Genomic DNA, 19,707 nt, shown 5'->3' on the forward strand with positions numbered 1-19,707 from the left:
TTCAAATTCTCATATTCTAAGTAGTGTATCAGTATACGTGGCTTCCTGACTTCAGGCTTGGGAGGAGTTTAAATCTGGGGGAGTTTTATACATTGTTTCATCCTCCACAACAACCATAATAATATTGGAAAAGTGTATCTATGATAAAATGATTCTAGTCTACTTTCCTCATGGGCACCATGGGTATTTTAGACATGATAAAAGTATTCACCAAAAAAAAAAAAAAAGCAACATAGAGAAGCTTCTTTTTTTTTTTTTTTTCCTTTTAAGGCCTCCCAAGTCAGATTTTCTTGCTTAAAGGTCAAAAGATACCTGATTTAATAGTGCTTATATCTATCTAACGCATGTAAATTTTCTTTCCCTTGACCATGGCAGAAATTTTACCATTAGAGAAGTGGAATATGTGCTAGTGAGATAGGCACTCTTGCAACGACATGGCCACAGTGGCAGAGGTGACGAATAGAGCTTTGCTTGGAGGAGGGCTTGCTTTCAGAGGCTTCCCGAGTTAGAAGGAGGGGACCTGATCTCTTCCTAGATATGTACCAAGTGCACTGCCCATTTTGCTCGAAGGCCAAGTGGCCAGAGTTAGAATCAACATTTGGCAGACATTGAATGCCATCATCATAAAATCAAGTTCTAAGATACAAAAATAAACCTGAAATTTTATTCTTAAAACATAACTGTTATTCAGCTTGATTTTTAAAGCACTTAAGAGTCAAACATTATTTAATTAGCTGAATTAATTTGTCAGCACTAATGTTTCACATTTCTGATACTCAATAGATGTTCAGTTCCAACTGAGGTCAGTAGAGGGGCCAGGTAATTTTGGCCATCTCTTCCGTAAAGCGTGCCAGTTATGGTTACGTTTATGATGTACGTCCTCTCTAGAACCTGACTACCATAAAACTGGAAAGAACAGACTGCATGAAAGACAGTCTTCTAAGCTTTCTTATAATATTGGGGGCAAAAAAAGGTTTGGGTACCATGTTTTTCTCCATATCTTCCTTCTGTTCTCCATTGTCTTTACATTCCTTATTGAGTTTGAAGTGGAAATGACTTACCTGGGATATCTTTGTACAAATTTTTTTGTTGTTTCCTTGTCATGGAATTTTGTGGTGGTCAAACTGACATTTGCTTTTAGTTTATACTCACAAGATATAAAATGCTTATAAATTAGACATTTTCTTTAAACCCTGCTGATTTTTACAATAATAAGGATGCATTTATACTTCAGAATTTCAACGTATTTAACACATAAGAAGAATTTTATTATAAGTTATATGTAGATTGCTTATCCATATTTGAAAGTGAATATTCATACATTAACAATAAAGCTAAAATAAATTGTGCTCTGTTTTGCTGTAGATAGAGTTACATTGATTAGTTACAATGATCATGGGCATGATCACAAGATCACTGTTCACACACAAGCTCAGGAACACCAGAAATGGATAGCCATTTACCTCTTACTTTTCCAAAGACCAAGGCTGAAACTGAAGCCAAACAGATTTGGGCTGAATGTATGGGCCAAAGCTCAAATTTGTTACACATCTTCCCTCTATCAAACATGAAGTCAGGATAGCTATTAAAAGGGGGGGGGGGCAAGGTCCTCAGAAACCCAAGAATTATGCACACTTGATACTTTTTCTGTTTATATTCATGATTATTGTTATATGTGTCCTAATTATTTCCTGTAATCTTCCCCATTCTTGAATTTTCAAGCGATATATGAGACATATACCAGTGAAACACAGGAAACAAGGTGACTGTAAAAATTCAAGTCAGCCTCTTATTGGTACCAAGATTCCAAGACTGGTAGGTGATGAAGTGAAAACCAAGGGGCCACACCTGGCTGGAAGGGACACTTCATTTATATCATTACATCTTTACTTTAAGATGGCATTGTGTGAGTGGGCAATGCAAAATCCCAAACCTAGCTTTTAGGAATAATGTTTCTTTTGTTGGTTTCTTCTTTTAAAATATAACCACATATTGGGTGTAGAAGACTTTGACAAACTCTTAAGTGCTTCACCAATCTCCATGTTATAATTCACAGAATCCACCTGTTACAGCCACTTTCCATTTCCATAATAACTGATGTCCTCTAATAAGTGGTGAGGACAGAAGGGCAGAAGACAAATCCTTCACCCCCTGCTCGGAGGCGTGTGTCCATAGTGTTCCTCCAAAGGTCTTAACTTCCTTGTCTTTCCTTAGTATTTTCTGATATACAGCTCCAGCCAGCTTAACCTTGACAACTCTCTTCTGGACGGGTTTTAAAGTGTTAAACTGTCCAGAGCCAAATTTTTCCTCCCCTCCCCCACCAAAACAGTGCGCATTCTGGGATTTTATATATACCAATAGTAAAAATGGAACATTATGTCCTAATCACAAAAGGGTATCCTAACGTGTTTTAAGAAGGGAATGTTGACAGTTATAGGTGTCAAACTGTTAAGTCGTGTTCACTACTTAAAGAGGATCTTCATCTTTTTGTTGGTCCCCATGTCCTGTATGAGTAGCACCTTATCTGAAACATTTACTACTTGCCTACCATATGCCAGGAATTAACCTTGATACTACTCAGATTAAAGAGATGACTAAGAGTTAACTACTGCCTTCAAGAATCTAGAAATGGGTCTTGCACCCATTTGACTGGGAACTCAATGAATATTTCATAAACGGACAAATTAATTACAATAGTTTGCAAACTCCTTTATGATTTATGTAATTTGGGAAGTTCCAATGTCATAACTAAATCAACAAAATGAAATGTAATTCTGGGTGGGATGTGAAAGTTCTATTGACTAGGTTATTTTTCTCTTTAGGAAAAACAAAATAATTTTAAAACATTTGTTTTTAATATATATATTTAAAGATACCCAAGTAACTATCTGCAGTGAAAATTTGCTTTAGGGGCCTATCACAGAAAAAATGTGTGTGTGTGTGTGTGTGTGTGTGTGTGTGTGTGTGTGTGTGTGTCTGTGTGTGTGCTTTCACTGGGTCATCCAAGTTTTCAGTACTTATATTCCTTATTTCAGACAAAAGGAGATAGAAAGTAGAAAATTAAAGATAGGCAAAGGCTGACCCAGTACCTCTGCAGAGGGATTGTAGTTCACCTCCAGATTTGACTGACTTTTATTTGTTCCTTGGCAGGTGAGATGAAATTGTGATTAATAATAATGTCATCTATCTTATCAAACTAGGAACAACAAAAAAGGAATCCTTAAATTCACCTTTGCTGCCCACACTTTCTTCATTAACTACAACAATTAAAGATGAAGGTAAGTAGTCATCATTTTCAATCACTTTTCTTCCATTAGTATAATTCATATACCATAATAGTCACTCTTTTGAAGTGTACAATTCAATGGTTTTTAGGATACTCACAAGATTCTGCAACCATCACCAGTATCGAATTCTGGAACATTTTTTATCACCCCATGAAGAAACCCTATATCTCTTACCAATCACTTCCCACTTCCCCCTACTCCCACCCTCCCCAGCAACTACTAAGCTACTGTCTGTCTCTTTCCCTATTTTAGAAATTTCGTATAAATGGAGTCGTATTGTATATGATCTTTCGTGTCTGACTTTCACTTAGCATAATGTTCGTAGGTTCATCCATGCTATAGCATTTATCTGTAGTTCATTCTTTTTTGTGAGTGAATAATATTTTATGGTATGGATATACCACATTTTATTTATTAGTTAATGGACATTTCAGTTGCTTCTACTTTTTGGCTATTATAAATAATGCTGCTATGAATATTCTTATATAAGTTTTTATGACCATATCTTTTCATTTCTCTTGGGGGTATGTATCTTAAAGTGAAATTACCAAGTCACATGGTAACTCTACGTTTTAACTTGTTGAGGAACTGATTTCCCAAGGAGCTCTACAATATGACAATACCACCAGAAATGTATGAAGGCACCAATTCTCTACTTTCTAATCAATACTCGTTGTCGGTCTTTCTCATCATAGCTATTCTAGTGCATGTCATTGTGGTTTTGATTTACATTTCACTAATGACTAGTGACCTTTTTATCTACTTGCCAGCCATTTGTATATCTTCTTTGGGAAAATGTCTATTTAGTTAGTTCTTCCTTATTTTTTAAAAATTGGGTTATTTTTTTATTGTTGAGTTGTAAGCATTTTTTAATATATTTTAAAGACTAGAGCCTTATTGGGTAGATAGTTTACAAATATTTTCTCCTACTCTGCAGGTTGTCTTTTCATTTTCTTGATGTAACTTTTGAAGCACTATAATCTTTAATTTTAAGGAAGGAAAATTTACCTATATTTTTTTCTGTCATGTAGGGAAGGTAAATCTGTACCTCTACCCATTTTAGGTTTTCAGCTGGGACTCTTTAACAAGAAGACAGATTAACAAGATAAAAAACAAGATAAAAAATAAATGTGGACAGCACACATCACATGAGAGGCCTAAAACAAAGAGTAACTCAAAGCAGTTGCTTAGAATTTTGGCTTATATAGCATCTTTAACAAAGAACAACAAGTTCGCAGCTAAATGATTGGACCAAAGAAAGTAGTTTAGGCTTCCAAGGGTGGAAAACTAAGGGAGGGTAAACATACAGAAGGAAATTGATGGACTTTTTTTTTTAAGACTTTTTTTGAGACTTTTTTTTAGAGAGAGAGAGAGAGAGAGAGAGAGAGAGAGAAAGTGTACACCATGCAAGCATGCTCAATTTGCAGGGATGGGGGTGGAGAAGGAAAGGGAAAGAGCAAGCACCATGCCCAGAACAGCCAGCAACACAGGGCTCTATCTCTCCATCCTGAGATCATGACCTGAGACAAAATCAAGAGTGACACTTAAGCAACTGAGCCACCCAGACACCCCAGTAAGGTTTATTTGCAGATTCCCTTAGTGCCTTTTCTGGGCTGATAAAAGTCTGTCTCCAGTAAAAGGAAAATATGTATCCTGCCTTTAGCAGAAAAGCTTTTTCTGCATTGGCTGCCTCTTAATTGGCTGCAGTTTAAAATAATTTTTATGCCAAAGAGGCATATTTCAAGGTGACATATTCTGGTTTCCTTCCACCAGTGAGGTCAAATCTAAGAAACCATTGCTCAACTCAAGGTCACAAAGATTTATACCAATCGTCTCTTCTAAGAATTTTATAATGTTAGCTTTTCCATTTAAGTCTTTAATTTCGTATACGGTGTGAGGTAGGTGTCCAGCTTCATTCTTTTGCACACAATTAACCAGTTGTCCTAACACCTTTTGTTGAAAAGACTATTCTTTCCCTATTTGAATTGTCTTGGCACTCTCAATGAAAATCAGTTGGCCATAAATGTATGAGGTTTCTTTCTGGACTCAAATCTGTATCTGTTTCTATGCCAGAATCATACACTTTTGATTCCCATTTGCATTAAGTTTTGAAATCAGAAAATGTGAGTCCTCCAACTTTTTCCTTCTTTTTCAGCATTATTTTCACTATTCTGATTCACTCGAGTTTTCATAGGATTTCATAGTTAATTTAGGATTAACTAGTCAATTTCTGCAAAATGTCAGCTGGGATTGTGATGGGGTGGCATCAAATCTTCAGATCAAGTTGCGAAGTATTGCCATTTTAACAATCTTAAATCTTATAATCTACAAATATAGGACACCTTTCTGTTTATTTTAGGCTGTCTTTAATTTTTTTATGATGTTTGTAGTTTTCAACATAGAAGCCTTGCATTTCTTTTGTCAAACTTATTCTTAATATTTTATTCATTTTCATGCTATTGTAAATGGAATCATTTGCTTAATTTTGTTTTTGGATTGTTCATTACTACTGTATAGAAATACAATGTATATTCATATACTGATATTGTATCTTGCCTTCTTGCTTAATCCATTTTTTGGTCCTAAATTTTACATGTGTGTATTCCTTTGGATTTTCTATACACAAGATTTTACAAATATAGTTTTACTTCTCCTTTTTCAATCTAGATGCTTTTTATTTTTTTAATTTTTAGATGCTTTTTATTTTATTTTCTTATCAATTTTCCCTGGCTAGAACCTCCAATACAACACTGAATAGAAGTAGTGAGAGGAAACGTTCTCGTTTTGCTCCTAATTATAGGGAATGCTTTCACCATTAAGTATGATGTTATAGTGCATTTTTCATATATGCCCCTTATCAGGATGAGGAAGCCCAGTTCTAGTACGAGTTTGTTGAATGTTTTTATCGTGCAAAGGTGTTTGATTTTGCCATATGCTTTTTCTTGGCATATTGAGATTATCGTGTGACTTTTATCTCTTATTTTCTTAAGATGCCATATGACATTGATTTCTACATGTTGAACCAACCTTGCATTTCTTAGATAAATTCCAGTTCATCATGGCATAAAATCCTTTCTATATATTGCTGGATTTTATTTTTATCATTTTGTTAAGAATTTCTGTGTCTAGAGGTGTCTGGGTAGCTCTGTGGGTTAAGCATCTGACTCTTGATTTCAGCTCAGATCATGATCTCGGCTCAGATCTTGATCTCACTGTTTATGGGTTTGAGCACTGTCAGTGTGGAGCGTGGTTGGGATCCTCTCTCTCTCTCTCTAGCTCACACTCTTACTCTCTCTCTCAAAAATAAATAATAAACTAAAAAAAAAAGAATTTTTGTGTCTATATTCATAAGAAAGAAAAGTTTGTGATGTCTCTGCATAATTTTGGCATCAAGTTAACACTAGCCTCATAAGATGAATTAAGAAGTGCTCCTTCCTCTACTAACTTTTGGAAGAGTTTATGAAGAATTGATGGTAATTATTGTTTAAACATGTGGTAGAATTGACCAGTGAAGCCATCTAGTCCTGGGTTTTTCTTTGTGAAAGTTTTTTGATTACTAACTCAGTCTCTTTTTTCATTACAGGTTTATTCAGATTTTCTATTCTTAACTCAGTTTTGGTCATAGTTGGTTATTTCCTGGGAAATCAGATTTTTCCCATTTCACTTAGTTTATATAATTTGTTAGCATACAATTGCTTATTGCATTGCCTTATAACTCTTCTTATTTCTGTAAGGATAATAGCAATATGTTCACTTTCATTCATAATTTAGTAATTTGAGTCCTCTCTCTTTTCTCTTTGTCAGTCTAAGGCTTTGTCAATTCTGTCAATCTTCCCAAAGAACCAACTTCTTATTTTATTAATGTTTGTATTTATTTCCTATTATCTATTTTATTTCTCTTCCCTTTAATCCTTATTATTTCTTCCTTCTATTGGCTTTGGGGTTAGTTCAATCCTCTTTTACCAAATTTTTAAGTTGGTAGAATGGAATATTAATATGAGATCTTTCTTCCTTTATAAAATAGATGTTTACATCCATAAGATTCCCTCAGTGCTACTTTTACTACATCCCATAAATTTTGGTAGGTTGCATCTCCATGTTTGTTCATCTCAAAGTATTTTCTAGTATCCTTTGTTATTTATTCCTTGGCCCATTGGTTATTTAGTTTATTCTTAAGTTTCTACATGTTTATAAATTTCTTCCTATTACATTTAAAAGAAATATTTCCTTTTCAGTGTTTTGTTTTGTTTTGTTTTGTTTTGTTTTTGGAAAGAGAGAGAGAAAGAGGGAGAGAAAGCATGCATGAGTGGTGGAGGGGCAGAGGATAAAAAAGACAGAATCTTAAGCAGACTCCACACCCAGTAAGGAGCCTGGCCCAGTGCTCAATTTCATGACCTTGAGATCATGACCTGAGTCAAAATCAAGAGTCAGACGCCTAACCAACTGAGCCACTTGGGCTCCCCAAATTCTTTTTTTTTCTTAAAAAAAATAAATTTTTTAGTAATCTCTACACCCAACGTGGGGCTCGAATTCATGACCCTGAAACCAAGAGTTGCATACTCTACCGACTGAGCCAGGCAGGTGTCCCCCTCTTCAGTGTGTATACTGCCTATCAGAAATTACTTCCCTTATGCATTCAATTTTAAAATTTAATTTAATGTAATTTTAAAAATAAAGCATATGGAAACTATCCTAAAGTGTATTATAGATATCCTTGTCTCTATTAGCCAGAGTATAACAAGCATAACTTGAAAATGCTTTGCAATTTGTTTTCAAAGTACCATTTTTATAGTAGGTAGTGCATTTGGCTCTTGTTTTTAAGAAATGTATTATCATTTTTTAGTTTATTTTTAAATTATTATTTAATTTTTATTATTTGAAGATGGAAAACCTGGGTTTCCGAGATGTTAAATGACTTAACAAAAGAAGCACAAAATTATAGTAACAATTTGCAATTTGAAACCTGATACTTTAGTTTCAAGTTTTTCTTTCCATTTAATTCAAAATTCATAATCAATTATTTCTTAATGAATTGGTATTATTATTTTAATCTCAGTTATGATACTTGGCTTTTAAACAGTAAGTGCTCAGGTATTAGTAAGGTTTATGTGGTTTTTTGTTTTGTTTTGTTTTGTTTTTTTCTCTCTGCACAAAGTAGTCACCAAATTCTATAACTTTAACTTTTCTCTTAAGGTTTTGGTAAATGTTCTTGTTCTTTCCCTGCTTTCAGACTATCCTTTTGATGATATTGCCAGCCTGCTATGGATGTTTATTTCCTTTAAGTGGCAAACACACATATACACATGCACACACACCTATATAAACACACACAGCAAAATTGTTAGAATTGTATTAAAAAAAAAAAGAAAAGGAAATATATCCAGGTGAAAGGCCATGTTCTTGCATAGAGTGTAGGTTCATGAATACCTGAATTTCACAGTAACGGTGGATCTTGTTATTCCTGCCTACTCTGAAATTCCTCATCTTGCTTTTAGTGTGGATAGGCAAGGTTACCATTTTACGACCCTCATTATTAAGACAATTGTTAATTAAGGCTTTTTTTTCATTGGCAGAGATATTTCCATGTAAAATTTTATGAGGAAGTCCAAAATGCCAATATACTGAATAGTAGTTGGACTGCTTGTTTGAAGCAATGTGGTGGTGGTGTATGTGGGCAGGAGGGATTTCTACCCATTTTTCTCTCTTACTGCTAATGGGAGTCTGTGAGGCTTCCGCACTGAGCCCTTAGGGCTTCAGCAGTATGGTTAAAAAAATCACTGAAACAAGGCATTACTGTGTTATTTAAATGCCATTCACAGTAAAATAAAAAAAATAATAATAATATGCATTCTAAAACCAGAAAACAAACAAAGCAACTCTTTTTCTCCCACCATTTGACATGGAGTCATCCCATTGGTAATTGTTGTGGGCCACAGTTTTCAAAAGGGCAGCTCAAATATCCCAAAAGCTTTTAAAAGTCCCATAAACACTGTTGCCAATTATTCACTTGTGTGTAAAATCAATAGATCTGAGAAATGAAGGAGACGCCTCTACCAATATTTGGTCTGGCTCCAGGAAACACTATTAAAATAGACTTTTTTTAAGTGGAAAGTCAATATCTACTTATTAATGAAGTCTCTAAGGAAGAGCAGGGGCTCAAAAAGAATCCCAAATGACTAGATCCCTCCGAGGTCACGAAACCACTGCAAACCACATGATTTCTGGGGTATGTGAGCAAAGAGCCACTGTCAATACAAGTAAAACTTTGTACCTGGCCTGGGATCAGCCCCAAATTCCCATACGAACTTCACTTGATAACTGAGTTAGAAAATGAATAGATCTGAAGACATCTAAACATTCTCTTAGCCAAGGCCTGAGTGTCAGAGAGCTCTTGGTAGTACGCTCTGGTCCACTTTCCCCGGGGTTGTACCCGGTTGGTCTAGCAAGAGGGAAAGTATTGGCAAACGCACACTTTCAAGGGGCCCTTCACACATACCCTTACCCACAGAACAGGAAACACAAAATTCACATAAAAATAAAATTCTCTCCTCCTCTTGTCTCCCATTGAAAGCTCTAGTCCTACTTTGCCTACATATTCCTCTACCATCACCATTTTGTTCTCTTCAGAATCTTTGGAATTCCCTTGCAGCCTGGTTCCATCCTGAAGCACTGAAGGAGATACAGTCCTGAGTTCTAGTTGAATTGCTCAGGTGTTTGGCCTACACCCCTTCACATTTTTTTTTCTCATGGCATCTAAATTTATTTACATTCTGAGGCATTACTTTTCATTCCAAAGAAAGTATCAGAAAATCTGAGCAAGCTCTTAAGAAACATTTTCTTCAGTCTTTGACATGCTTTGATGCATCTCCATAGGACCATTGGTATAAATATTTAGGCCTCTCACAGTCTTTACATGAGTGGCTCTTTCATATGACCGCTAGAAGTCACAGAAATGAATCAAGACATTACTTTGATTAAGTTTATCCACGACTACCCATGTTGCCATGGTTACAGAATTTCTATGGAGTGCTAGTCCATAGCACATCCCTGGAAATGGAGATCCTTGGGCAATTGCTCTAGAAAAGACTACCCTCCTAGGGTTTTGCAATGCACAGTAACATTTATTTAATCTTAGTAATCCTATCAAAAAGACATCCATTTGGCTTTTTTACAATCTAGGCAGCTCCAGTTAATTTAACTACAAATGTTTTTTCTTAAACATAAAACCGAATTAACATACCACGGTACTAATATATTTAGCATATATTTTAATAAATGCTAACTTTGTCAAAAAGCCCCTTATCTTATATTCTATTTCTGAAGACAAAGCGACCACACAAGAAGCTTTTGCTATGTGCATTAGAAAAAACAATACTGTAATTCAAATTATATAATTCCAAAGGAATAATGCTGCTTAATCCCATGCCTTGCACAATTTAACTCCATAAACTCTCTCTTTCAAGTCGGTCTGTTGTAAACACACCTTAAATTCCTAATATAATTAATACTCGTATTTGTTGACTTCTTCCCAAAAGTTAACCTCACAAAATATACAAAACAAATTTCACATTAATATTTCAAGGTAATTATAAAATAGCCCCAATCCTTCACATTCATTCTGCTCATTTCTAGCCAATGGTTTTCACTTAATGTTATGGTTGCAGTGAAGGTGTCTTCCCTACTCTTACACTATGGTATTGATGCAACTTTTTCAAGCTTCTAGCATCGATGCAACTTTCTCAAGCTTCTAGTGTGTCAGACTCTTCTTATTCCAAGTCAAATACAGTTGTAAAATTCTTATAGTTTGTCTTTCATTCATCCTACCTATACCAAAGTTTTAAGACTTAAAAGGGCATGAATTTCAAAACAAGTCCTAAGAGTAAAGTCAATACTATTTTGATACCACGATTTAAATTAGTATTACTCAATGGGAATGCAAACTGGTGCAGCCACTCTGGAAAACAGTATGGAGGTTCCTCAGAAAACTAAAAATAGAACTACCCTATGACCCAGCAATTGCACTACTAGGCATTTATCCACGGGACACAGGTGTGCTGTTTCAAAGGGACACATGCACCCCCAAGTTTATAGCAGCACTATCAACAATAATCAAAGTATGGAAAGAGCCCAAATGTCCATCGATGGATGAATGGATAAAGAAGATGTGGTATGTATATATATATACATATATATATATATATATATATACACACACAATGGAGTATATACAATGGAGTATATACAATGTGTATGTATATATATATATATATACACACACACACACACATACAATGGAGTATTACTCGGCAATCAAAAAGAATGAAATCTTGCCATTTGCAACTATGTGGCTGGAACTGGAGGGTATTATGCTAAGTGAAATTAGTCATTCAGAGAAAGACAAAAATCATATGACTTCACTCATATGAGGACTTTAAGAGACAAAACAGATGAACATAAGGGAAGGGAAACAAAAATAATATAAAAATAGGGAGGAGGACAAAACAGAAGAGACTCATAAATATGGAGAACAAACTGAGGGTTACTGGAGGGGTTGTGGGAGGGGGGATGGGGTAAATGGGTAAGGGGCACTAAGGAATCTACTCCTGAAATCATTGTTGCACTATATGCTAACTAATTTGGATGTAATTTAAAAAATAAAAAATAAAATAAAAAAATTAATATTACTCAAGCTAAATAAGGTTTGTCAAACCGAATACATATAATATCACCTAGGTTTACAGTACAATTTGCACCTGTAGATCAAAGAAGATACATAGTGTTATCTGGGGGAAATGACCAGACAGAAAAACTAGACGACAGCAAGCCATATGGGTTAAAAGAACAGCCTTAAGATTAGTTTCATTTTTCTGAGATGGCAATCACTTTCTGGCAGGAGTCCAGAATCTACTATGTGAGAACTCCAAGTACAATTGGGAAAATTTTCCGAACAAGATGTTAATACACGACTGTGATTCTCATATCTTTTTTTTTATTTTTTATTTATTTTTTATTTTTTTATTTTTGTTAAAGATTTATTTTTTTAATTTATTTTTTTCAGTATATGAAGTTTATTGTCAAATTGGGTTCCATACAACACCCAGTGCTCATCCCAACAGGTGCTCTCCTCAATACCCATCACCCACCCTTCCCTCCCTCCCACCCCCCATCAACCCTCAGTTTGTTCTCAGTTTTTAAGAGTCTCATATCTTAATAAATGTAGGTCACCTATTTTCTTCTCTCTTGACTAGAATTCGAAACATCTCAGTATACTAGGAAAATTTCAAAATTTGTGGCTGTGGCAGCATTTGTCTCTGCATCTTTCCTTCTATTGGTTTTAGGTCCACCATGTATGTTTAAAAATATTTTGGTTACCTTTAAAGCATTCAAGATTCCTTCTATGGCCTACATGACACTGTGTAATTGACAACCTGTCCTGTGTTAAGTATAGGCTCTCATTCTACCCTCATTTGTGATGTATATTCCACATCAATAATAGGCAATTCTCAAAGCAATCTCTTTGGCATTGTATCCCCAGATATTCCATTATTCTCCTCTTTTCTTTGTATTTTGCTAATCAGCCAGCCTCCCATATCTTTCTTAAATATATATTCTCTTTACCATGTCCAAGACTTTTGAGTCTGTCTTATGCTAGGGAATTCTTTAGGCCATCAGGATAGCTGTTTCATGGTTTTCTATTTTTAACTCAGAAGAAGAATTCTTCACCAAATATTTCTAAAGAGGAAATCCTGTTCCAATGCTTTTTAAGAATATGTTCTTGGAGTTCCAGTGAGGAGCAAAATCTTTACCCCACATATTCCTTCTTCATTCTCGAGTGTGGAGTTCCTGTATTCAGGGTGATCTTTTGTACTTCCATGCTATCACAAACATCAATTTCTGCTACAAGCTATCTCTTTACTTTCTCAAATATTTATCTGTCAGTTTAATACTTTAAGATTCCTCTGAAGTTTTGCCCATTTCAAATCTTTCTTTACCATATGCAGTGTTAATGCTATGGCTTATATTTGAATTTATATTTATATTTTGCTGGCATACCAATTCCTGAAGCCTTTTTGTGTGAAAACATATTTGCCCAATGTCTATGAGGGCTTCTTGCAAACTATCAATTTCTCCAGCATGAATCTCTCAACTGCATTAAAAATTTGCATTACACTATAGATGCTTGCTGCCATAGAATGGAAGCTGATTGGCAATTGAAAACAGCAATTCAACCTACCTTGTGAAAGAAATCTATTAAACTGATTTCCTCCCACCTCCAGCTACCATCATATCTAGTTAACTTTAAGTACACACTAATCATCATGTCTGTCGTTTCTTCACTAACCCAATGTTCTCCACATTAGACTTTGAAAAGACTGAGGGACATTCACCATTTTGTTTTTATAATATTTGTGTAAATATAAATTTTTTCAAGTAGTCATATTCCAGTGTTATTTTTGTAAGTTCAGGTTACCTTTCCTTTGTTGTTAATTCTACTTCCCCTTCTGCCAAAAAAATGTAAAGTTTATTCTATGTACTTCCTGTTATCCCTTTCCTGCTGTCTATTTCACCCACCTAAAAATTCTTCCCCAGACAGCATGGGAACTACCATCTTCAACTACTACCCCTTTCTTACCACCCCCTTTCTAGGGTAGCTGAGTGATTAACTTTTGCATCAGAAAGGCTTAGATTCAGATCCTGCCTCTCTTCTGTTACAAGTTACATGAAAATGGGGAAGTTAACTTTTCTGAATCTCATATGTTAAAGAATGATGATAATTATTACTTAATTAATAGGATTACTGTTCTGTTCAAATGAGATAACCTATAGCAGACATAGGGAAGAGTCTAATATTCCTCCATTTTCTTGATGTAATTAACTGATCACCAAAAGGTACTCACCAAAATGTTGAATTTCTAAATCTTGATCAGAAGACTTTCGGTAACTAAAGTTCAAGTTGTAACTGATTTTAATATTAATGCTAATGAGATTCTTTATTGGTTATACCCCTGATGGCTGCTTATCCTTTTACATCATTAGGAAACCCAACCAAGGGTGTCATGAAGAATGAGTTCACCACTGCAAATGCAACAGTGACAAATCCTCCACTTTCCAACTCTGCTTCAACATCACAGAGTTCCCAACACAAGAGTAAGTGTAAAAATTCATGCTGAAATGTTAAATTTGTATGTTGGATAGCATTAAATTCAGAACATTTTCCAGCCCACAGCTACCGAAGAACCATGCCCCCACCTGTCTTATCTGGTCTCTACCAAATTGGACAACCATTTGGCAACTTGGCTTTGTACCGTGATACTTTATCCCTCCATAGCCACAAATGGGTGGGTGCCAGGAAAGATCACTTTAAGGCCAAACAGTAATCTATGATAACCCCTGACACAAAACACAAAAAGTGACCTTGGCAACAAATTAGAAAACTTTGATGAAATGGGAAAATTCTTAGAAAGAAACAAATTGCTAAAATTGACTCAATAAGATAGGTAGTCTGAAAAGATATAGAAACAATTAAAGATATTGCATTAGAAATTTTAAATGGTCCCATGAAGAAAACTTCAAGCAAGATGGCTTCAACTCTGAATTCTATATTCAAAAGAAATGATACCATTCTTCTCAAATCCTTTCAGGAAGAGGAGGAAGGAACACTACAGAAGTAATTGTTTGAGGCCAGCTTTATCCTCATACCAAAGCTAGAAAAGAATGAAAAGAAAACAAAATCAAGTAAAGAAAACCAATATCCTTCATGAACATTGATGCAACTATCCTTAATAAAATATTAACAAACCAACTTTGGCAACATACAGAAAGGGATAGAAAACATAAATAAGTGATTTTCTTCCAGGAATGTATGACTGGCTTAATACATGAAAATCAAGTAGAGCAACGCACTATATTGGTGGAGTCAGTAGATGCAGAAAAAGCATTTGACAAAATTTAGTACCCACTTTTAATTAGAAATTTCAATAAACTAGAAATAAAGTGTAATTTCCCCCAACTGAAAAGGGTATCTATGAAAACATCATTCTTAATAGTGAAATATTTCATGGTTTCCTCTTAAGATCTTGAACACAGCGAAGATGTCCATTCTTTTCAAAATTATAACCAAGGGTCCTAGATAGGACAACAAGGTGATGACAGGTAGGTAGGTAGGTAGGTAGAATAGATAGACAGACAGATAGATAGATCCATTCATACAGATTTGAAAGGAAGAAATAAAACAGATTTTCTTAGCATACTATATCATAATTTATGTAGAAAACCAAAAAACTCAGAAACTACTAAAGCTAATAGAGTATTTCCTATCACAAGATATAAGAGATACAAAAATAAACCATATTTCTGCATGTTAACAATGACAATTCAAAAATAAAATTGAGGGAATAGTGACATTAACAAAAGCACCAGAAAGAATAAAATATTTAGGAATATATTTAATAGTAGTAGTGTAAGATTTGCACAATGAACTATTGTTCTGCGAGATATTAAATATCTAAGTAAATGGAAAGATATTACATATTCATGGATGGAAAGACTGAATATTTTAAGTTGGCATTCCCCCCCATTGATAAACATTTGACTAATTTATTCAATTCAATTCCTATCAGAATCACAGAATCACAGCAAATCATTAGAAAGTGATAAGATGATCCTAAATAATATTTGGAAATGAAAAATACCTAGAATAGCTAAAACTATTTGGTCAAGGAAGAGCAAAGTTGGAGGACTTACATAAGCTAACTTCGAAACTTACTCTAAAGCTACAGTAATCAAGACAGGTGTTTTTGAGACATTATTAATAGTAACAATATTCATAATAGTCACACTGGAAACAATCCAAATGTCCACTAACTGGTGTGATGGAATATTCCATTGGTTTTTCCACTTGAAATGGGTTTGGAATATTCTAAAACAGGATATCCATACAATGGACTACCATTCAGCAATTTAAAGGAACAAATTACTGATGCATGTGGTAATACCATGAACCTCAAAACCATTATGCTCGGTGAAAAAAGCCTTTTAAAAAACACCACATATTTTATAATTCTATTTATATGAAACATCCAGAATAGACATTCTTATAGGGTCAGAAACCACATAAGTAGTTGCCTAAAGCTGGAGGTGGAACTGGGGATTGACTGCAGAAAGTCCCAAGGGAGTTTTTTATGTTGAAAATATTCTAAATCTGGATTACAGTTTTGGTTGTACAACTCTATAAATTTACTGAAAATTATTGACTTGTACACTTAAAATGAGTGAATTTGGTTGTGAATTTCTTTATAAAACTTTACCTAAAAATAAAAGGAGGGGCACCTGAGTAGCTCAGTTGGTTAAGTGCCTGACTCTTGATATCCGCTCAGGTCATGATCTCATGGTTCATGAGTTCAAGCTTTACGTCAGGCTCTGCTTAGACAGTGAGAAGTCTGCTTGGGATTCTCTCTCTCTCCCTCTCTCTCTGCCCCTCTCCTGCTTTCTCTCTCTCTCTCTCTCTCTCTCTCTCTCAAAATAAACATTAAAAAATAAAATAAAATAATAAAATAAAATAAAAACAAAAGGAAAGAAAATGTTGAGCTAGTCTAATCAAATTTACTTTCTGTGTAACCTTAACTAGAAAACTCAAACAAATGAAAAAGTTATTAGCTGTGAAAACTGAAGCAGAAAGGTTTCAACAGAGTGAGTCTGAGACAACCATGACGACTCCTGTGCATACCTATGGCATAAGCAAACAGATGGTATGAATAATAAAAATTGATAGGGAAGAATGGAGAGAAGGGATGTGGGAGATGAACAGACCCCATGAGCAAGATTAAGTTGTTTGTGAGAGACAGAGAGAGCGGCAAGACCTAGAGCTCCCTTGAGCTTAGACAACTTTCTAGCTCCAACCACATATATCGTCACTATAAGCACTTCCCAAATCCTGGCCTCCATGGTGTGAAGTAATTTGTATCTTTATTCAAAATATCCTGACTGGAAAAGCTAGTAATCTGGCATAACAGCCTTATCACACACCATCCATTATAAACAATAAAGGCATTCTTGGCATATCCATAGTCCTTAATAAGAAACAGCTATAGATGACTTACAGTCTCCAAGTCTCTTCTTGGGAGATCTCTGTGGTAGAAGGAGATGGCAAGTGGGATGTGCAAGGCCCAGTACATCAGGAACAGGGGTGCCTGGGTGGCTCTGTTGGTTAAGCATCCGACTTCGGCTCAGGTCATGATCTCACCGTTCGTGGGTTCAAGCCCCGCGTTGGGCTCTGTGCTGACAGCTCAGAGCCTGGAGCCTACTTCGGATTTTGTGTCTCCCTCTCTCTCTCTCTGCCCCTCCCCTGCTCACACTCTGTCTCTCTCAAAAATAAACATTAAAAAAAAAATAGAAACACATCGGGAACATCCATTTTCCCATTATATTGAATTCTCTTTAACATAACATAAAGGAGGTTATATAGAAGGAGCCTAATTTCATACCATAACTGTGAACTAATGGTTTTATTTAATGAGACAATTTCCACATAGAGGAATTTGAAGAGAGGGGCCATTGCTCCTTCATATGTAGAACATTTCCTTGTGGTAGTGTTTTGGCTTCTGTTAAGTAGAATCTATTTTGCAGGCAATATATGTCTGTAAGATACCTTTAGCAGACCAAAACCCCATCCATTTCATAATATGATTGTCCTGAATATAAACAAGAATAAAAGTAAATATGCATCTGCAAAATGTATAGCAGTTGAAGACTAAGCTCAAATAATCTGTATTCTGCACTAATACTCATTCAGTCCCTGATTAGGAAAATGTCATTCAGGGACCATGGTTTATTAAAATTAGCACTTATACAGAAGTGTGTGGTCAGCCCCATGAGTCCATTAAGACTCCTAATTTTACTTTGATTTATGCAGTAAAATGCCCTATGCATCTCTGTTCTGGGGACTATTGTATTTATTTAGCTTCTAAACACAGTTTGAAGTGGCTTTCTTCCAAGTAGTTTAAAAAAAAATACACCCACAAAGCTATTTCTTGAAAAATAAGGCACCCTGGAAAGCAAGATAATTAAATAAAGGTATTTACTGCTATTCTTTGCATTTGCCATTTGATTAACCAGTTCCATACTAAATCCTTTAGAGATTTTTTTACAAAACTCATTTTTGGGGTAGTCATTTCTCCTCAGACCTCTCTTGTTTCTCAAGGTGCTTCCTGCTTAGTATGGAATCCATTTGCTATAATGAGTTTGCACGCATTTCCATTTGTGCCTGATGAAACCAGGAGCTAGCTCAGATTCCCAGTTAGCAGAGCAATGTTCCCTTTCCATCTCTACCCATCACGCACATAAATATTCAAAATTAGCAAACCCAAGAGCCAGAGACAGGAGGAGAACCAAACAATCTACTGGTAAGAGAAGGTTGAACAGCTGAAGCTTTATCTTCCTCTTAAACATAGGGTAATGGATCCTTGGATAGTAACTATCAGGTAAAAGCACTGTGGGTACATCATCTGAAGTGTAGATTTGATTTCAAGTAAAGAAGAGTTAGTGAAATTTATTGCTTTACTCCCTAGAAAGGATGTAGATCAAAAAGAAGCAAGTCCTCAAACCATTTATCTCTAATCATTTCCCATTCTCTTAAAGTTCAGTGTATTTCTCTTATTTTACTCTTTTATTCAACCTGGGGAAGACATGTTCCTGGAATTCCAGAATTTTTAAGATAGATAGTATCACTAACTTAGTGTTCTGAATTTACAGTTAAATAAATGAGAGCCTGTTGAATTAATTAATAAGTTAGTTTATTCACTACAAGTCTATTAAAAGGCTTCTGTGCCTGGCATGCCTCTTAGCTTCTAGGGATGGCCGCCAGAAGGCCTTTGCATTCCTTGGCTTGTAGATGCACCCCTTTAATCTCTGCCTCTGTCTTCACATGGTCTTTTTCTCTGTGTGATCACATGCCTTCTCCTCCCTCTGTGTCTCCTCTTTCTGTCTGTGCATTTTCTTCTTTTTTTATTTTCTGAGTGTTTAATGTTTTTATTATTTCTTTTTGGGAGAGAGAGCAAGACAGAGTGTAAGCAGGAAAAGGAACAGAGAGAGAAGGAGACACAGAATCTGAAGCAGGGTCCAGGCTCTGAGCTCTCAGCACAGAGCCTGACGTGGACTCGAACTCATGAACCGCGAGATTGTGACCTGAGCCGAAGTCGGACACTTAGTCGTCTGAGCCACCCAGGCACCCCTGTGCATTCTCTTATACAGACGCCTGTAGTTATGAAGTTCCTTAACTTAATTACAACTGCAAAGACCTGTTCCAATAAGGTCCTATTCCCAGGTACTGGGTGCACATTCAGTTGGTTTCTGAGGAGAGAAGAGTAAAGGAAGAGGAAGATGGAGAGGAGAAAGCAAAATAGGTGCTTTTCTTGCTGGTCAT

General features: G+C 35.5%; 1 protein-coding gene across 2 annotated transcripts in view; it reads left to right on the forward strand.

Annotated features, from left to right (window-relative positions):
• Nucleotides 1–19,707, forward strand: part of EMCN (endomucin) — a 103,606-nt gene that overhangs the window by 40,292 nt on the left and 43,607 nt on the right. For both annotated transcript variants that reach the window (XM_042984129.1, XM_042984128.1), the window contains exons 3-4: nt 3,201–3,278; nt 14,325–14,435. In XM_042984129.1, the coding sequence (XP_042840063.1) occupies nt 3,201–3,278; nt 14,325–14,435 (189 nt within the window). The remainder of the gene's footprint in view (nt 1–3,200; nt 3,279–14,324; nt 14,436–19,707) is intronic.

Source organism: Panthera tigris, chromosome B1 (genome assembly GCF_018350195.1).
Source record: "Panthera tigris isolate Pti1 chromosome B1, P.tigris_Pti1_mat1.1, whole genome shotgun sequence".
NCBI classification, from domain to species: Eukaryota; Metazoa; Chordata; class Mammalia; order Carnivora; family Felidae; genus Panthera; species Panthera tigris.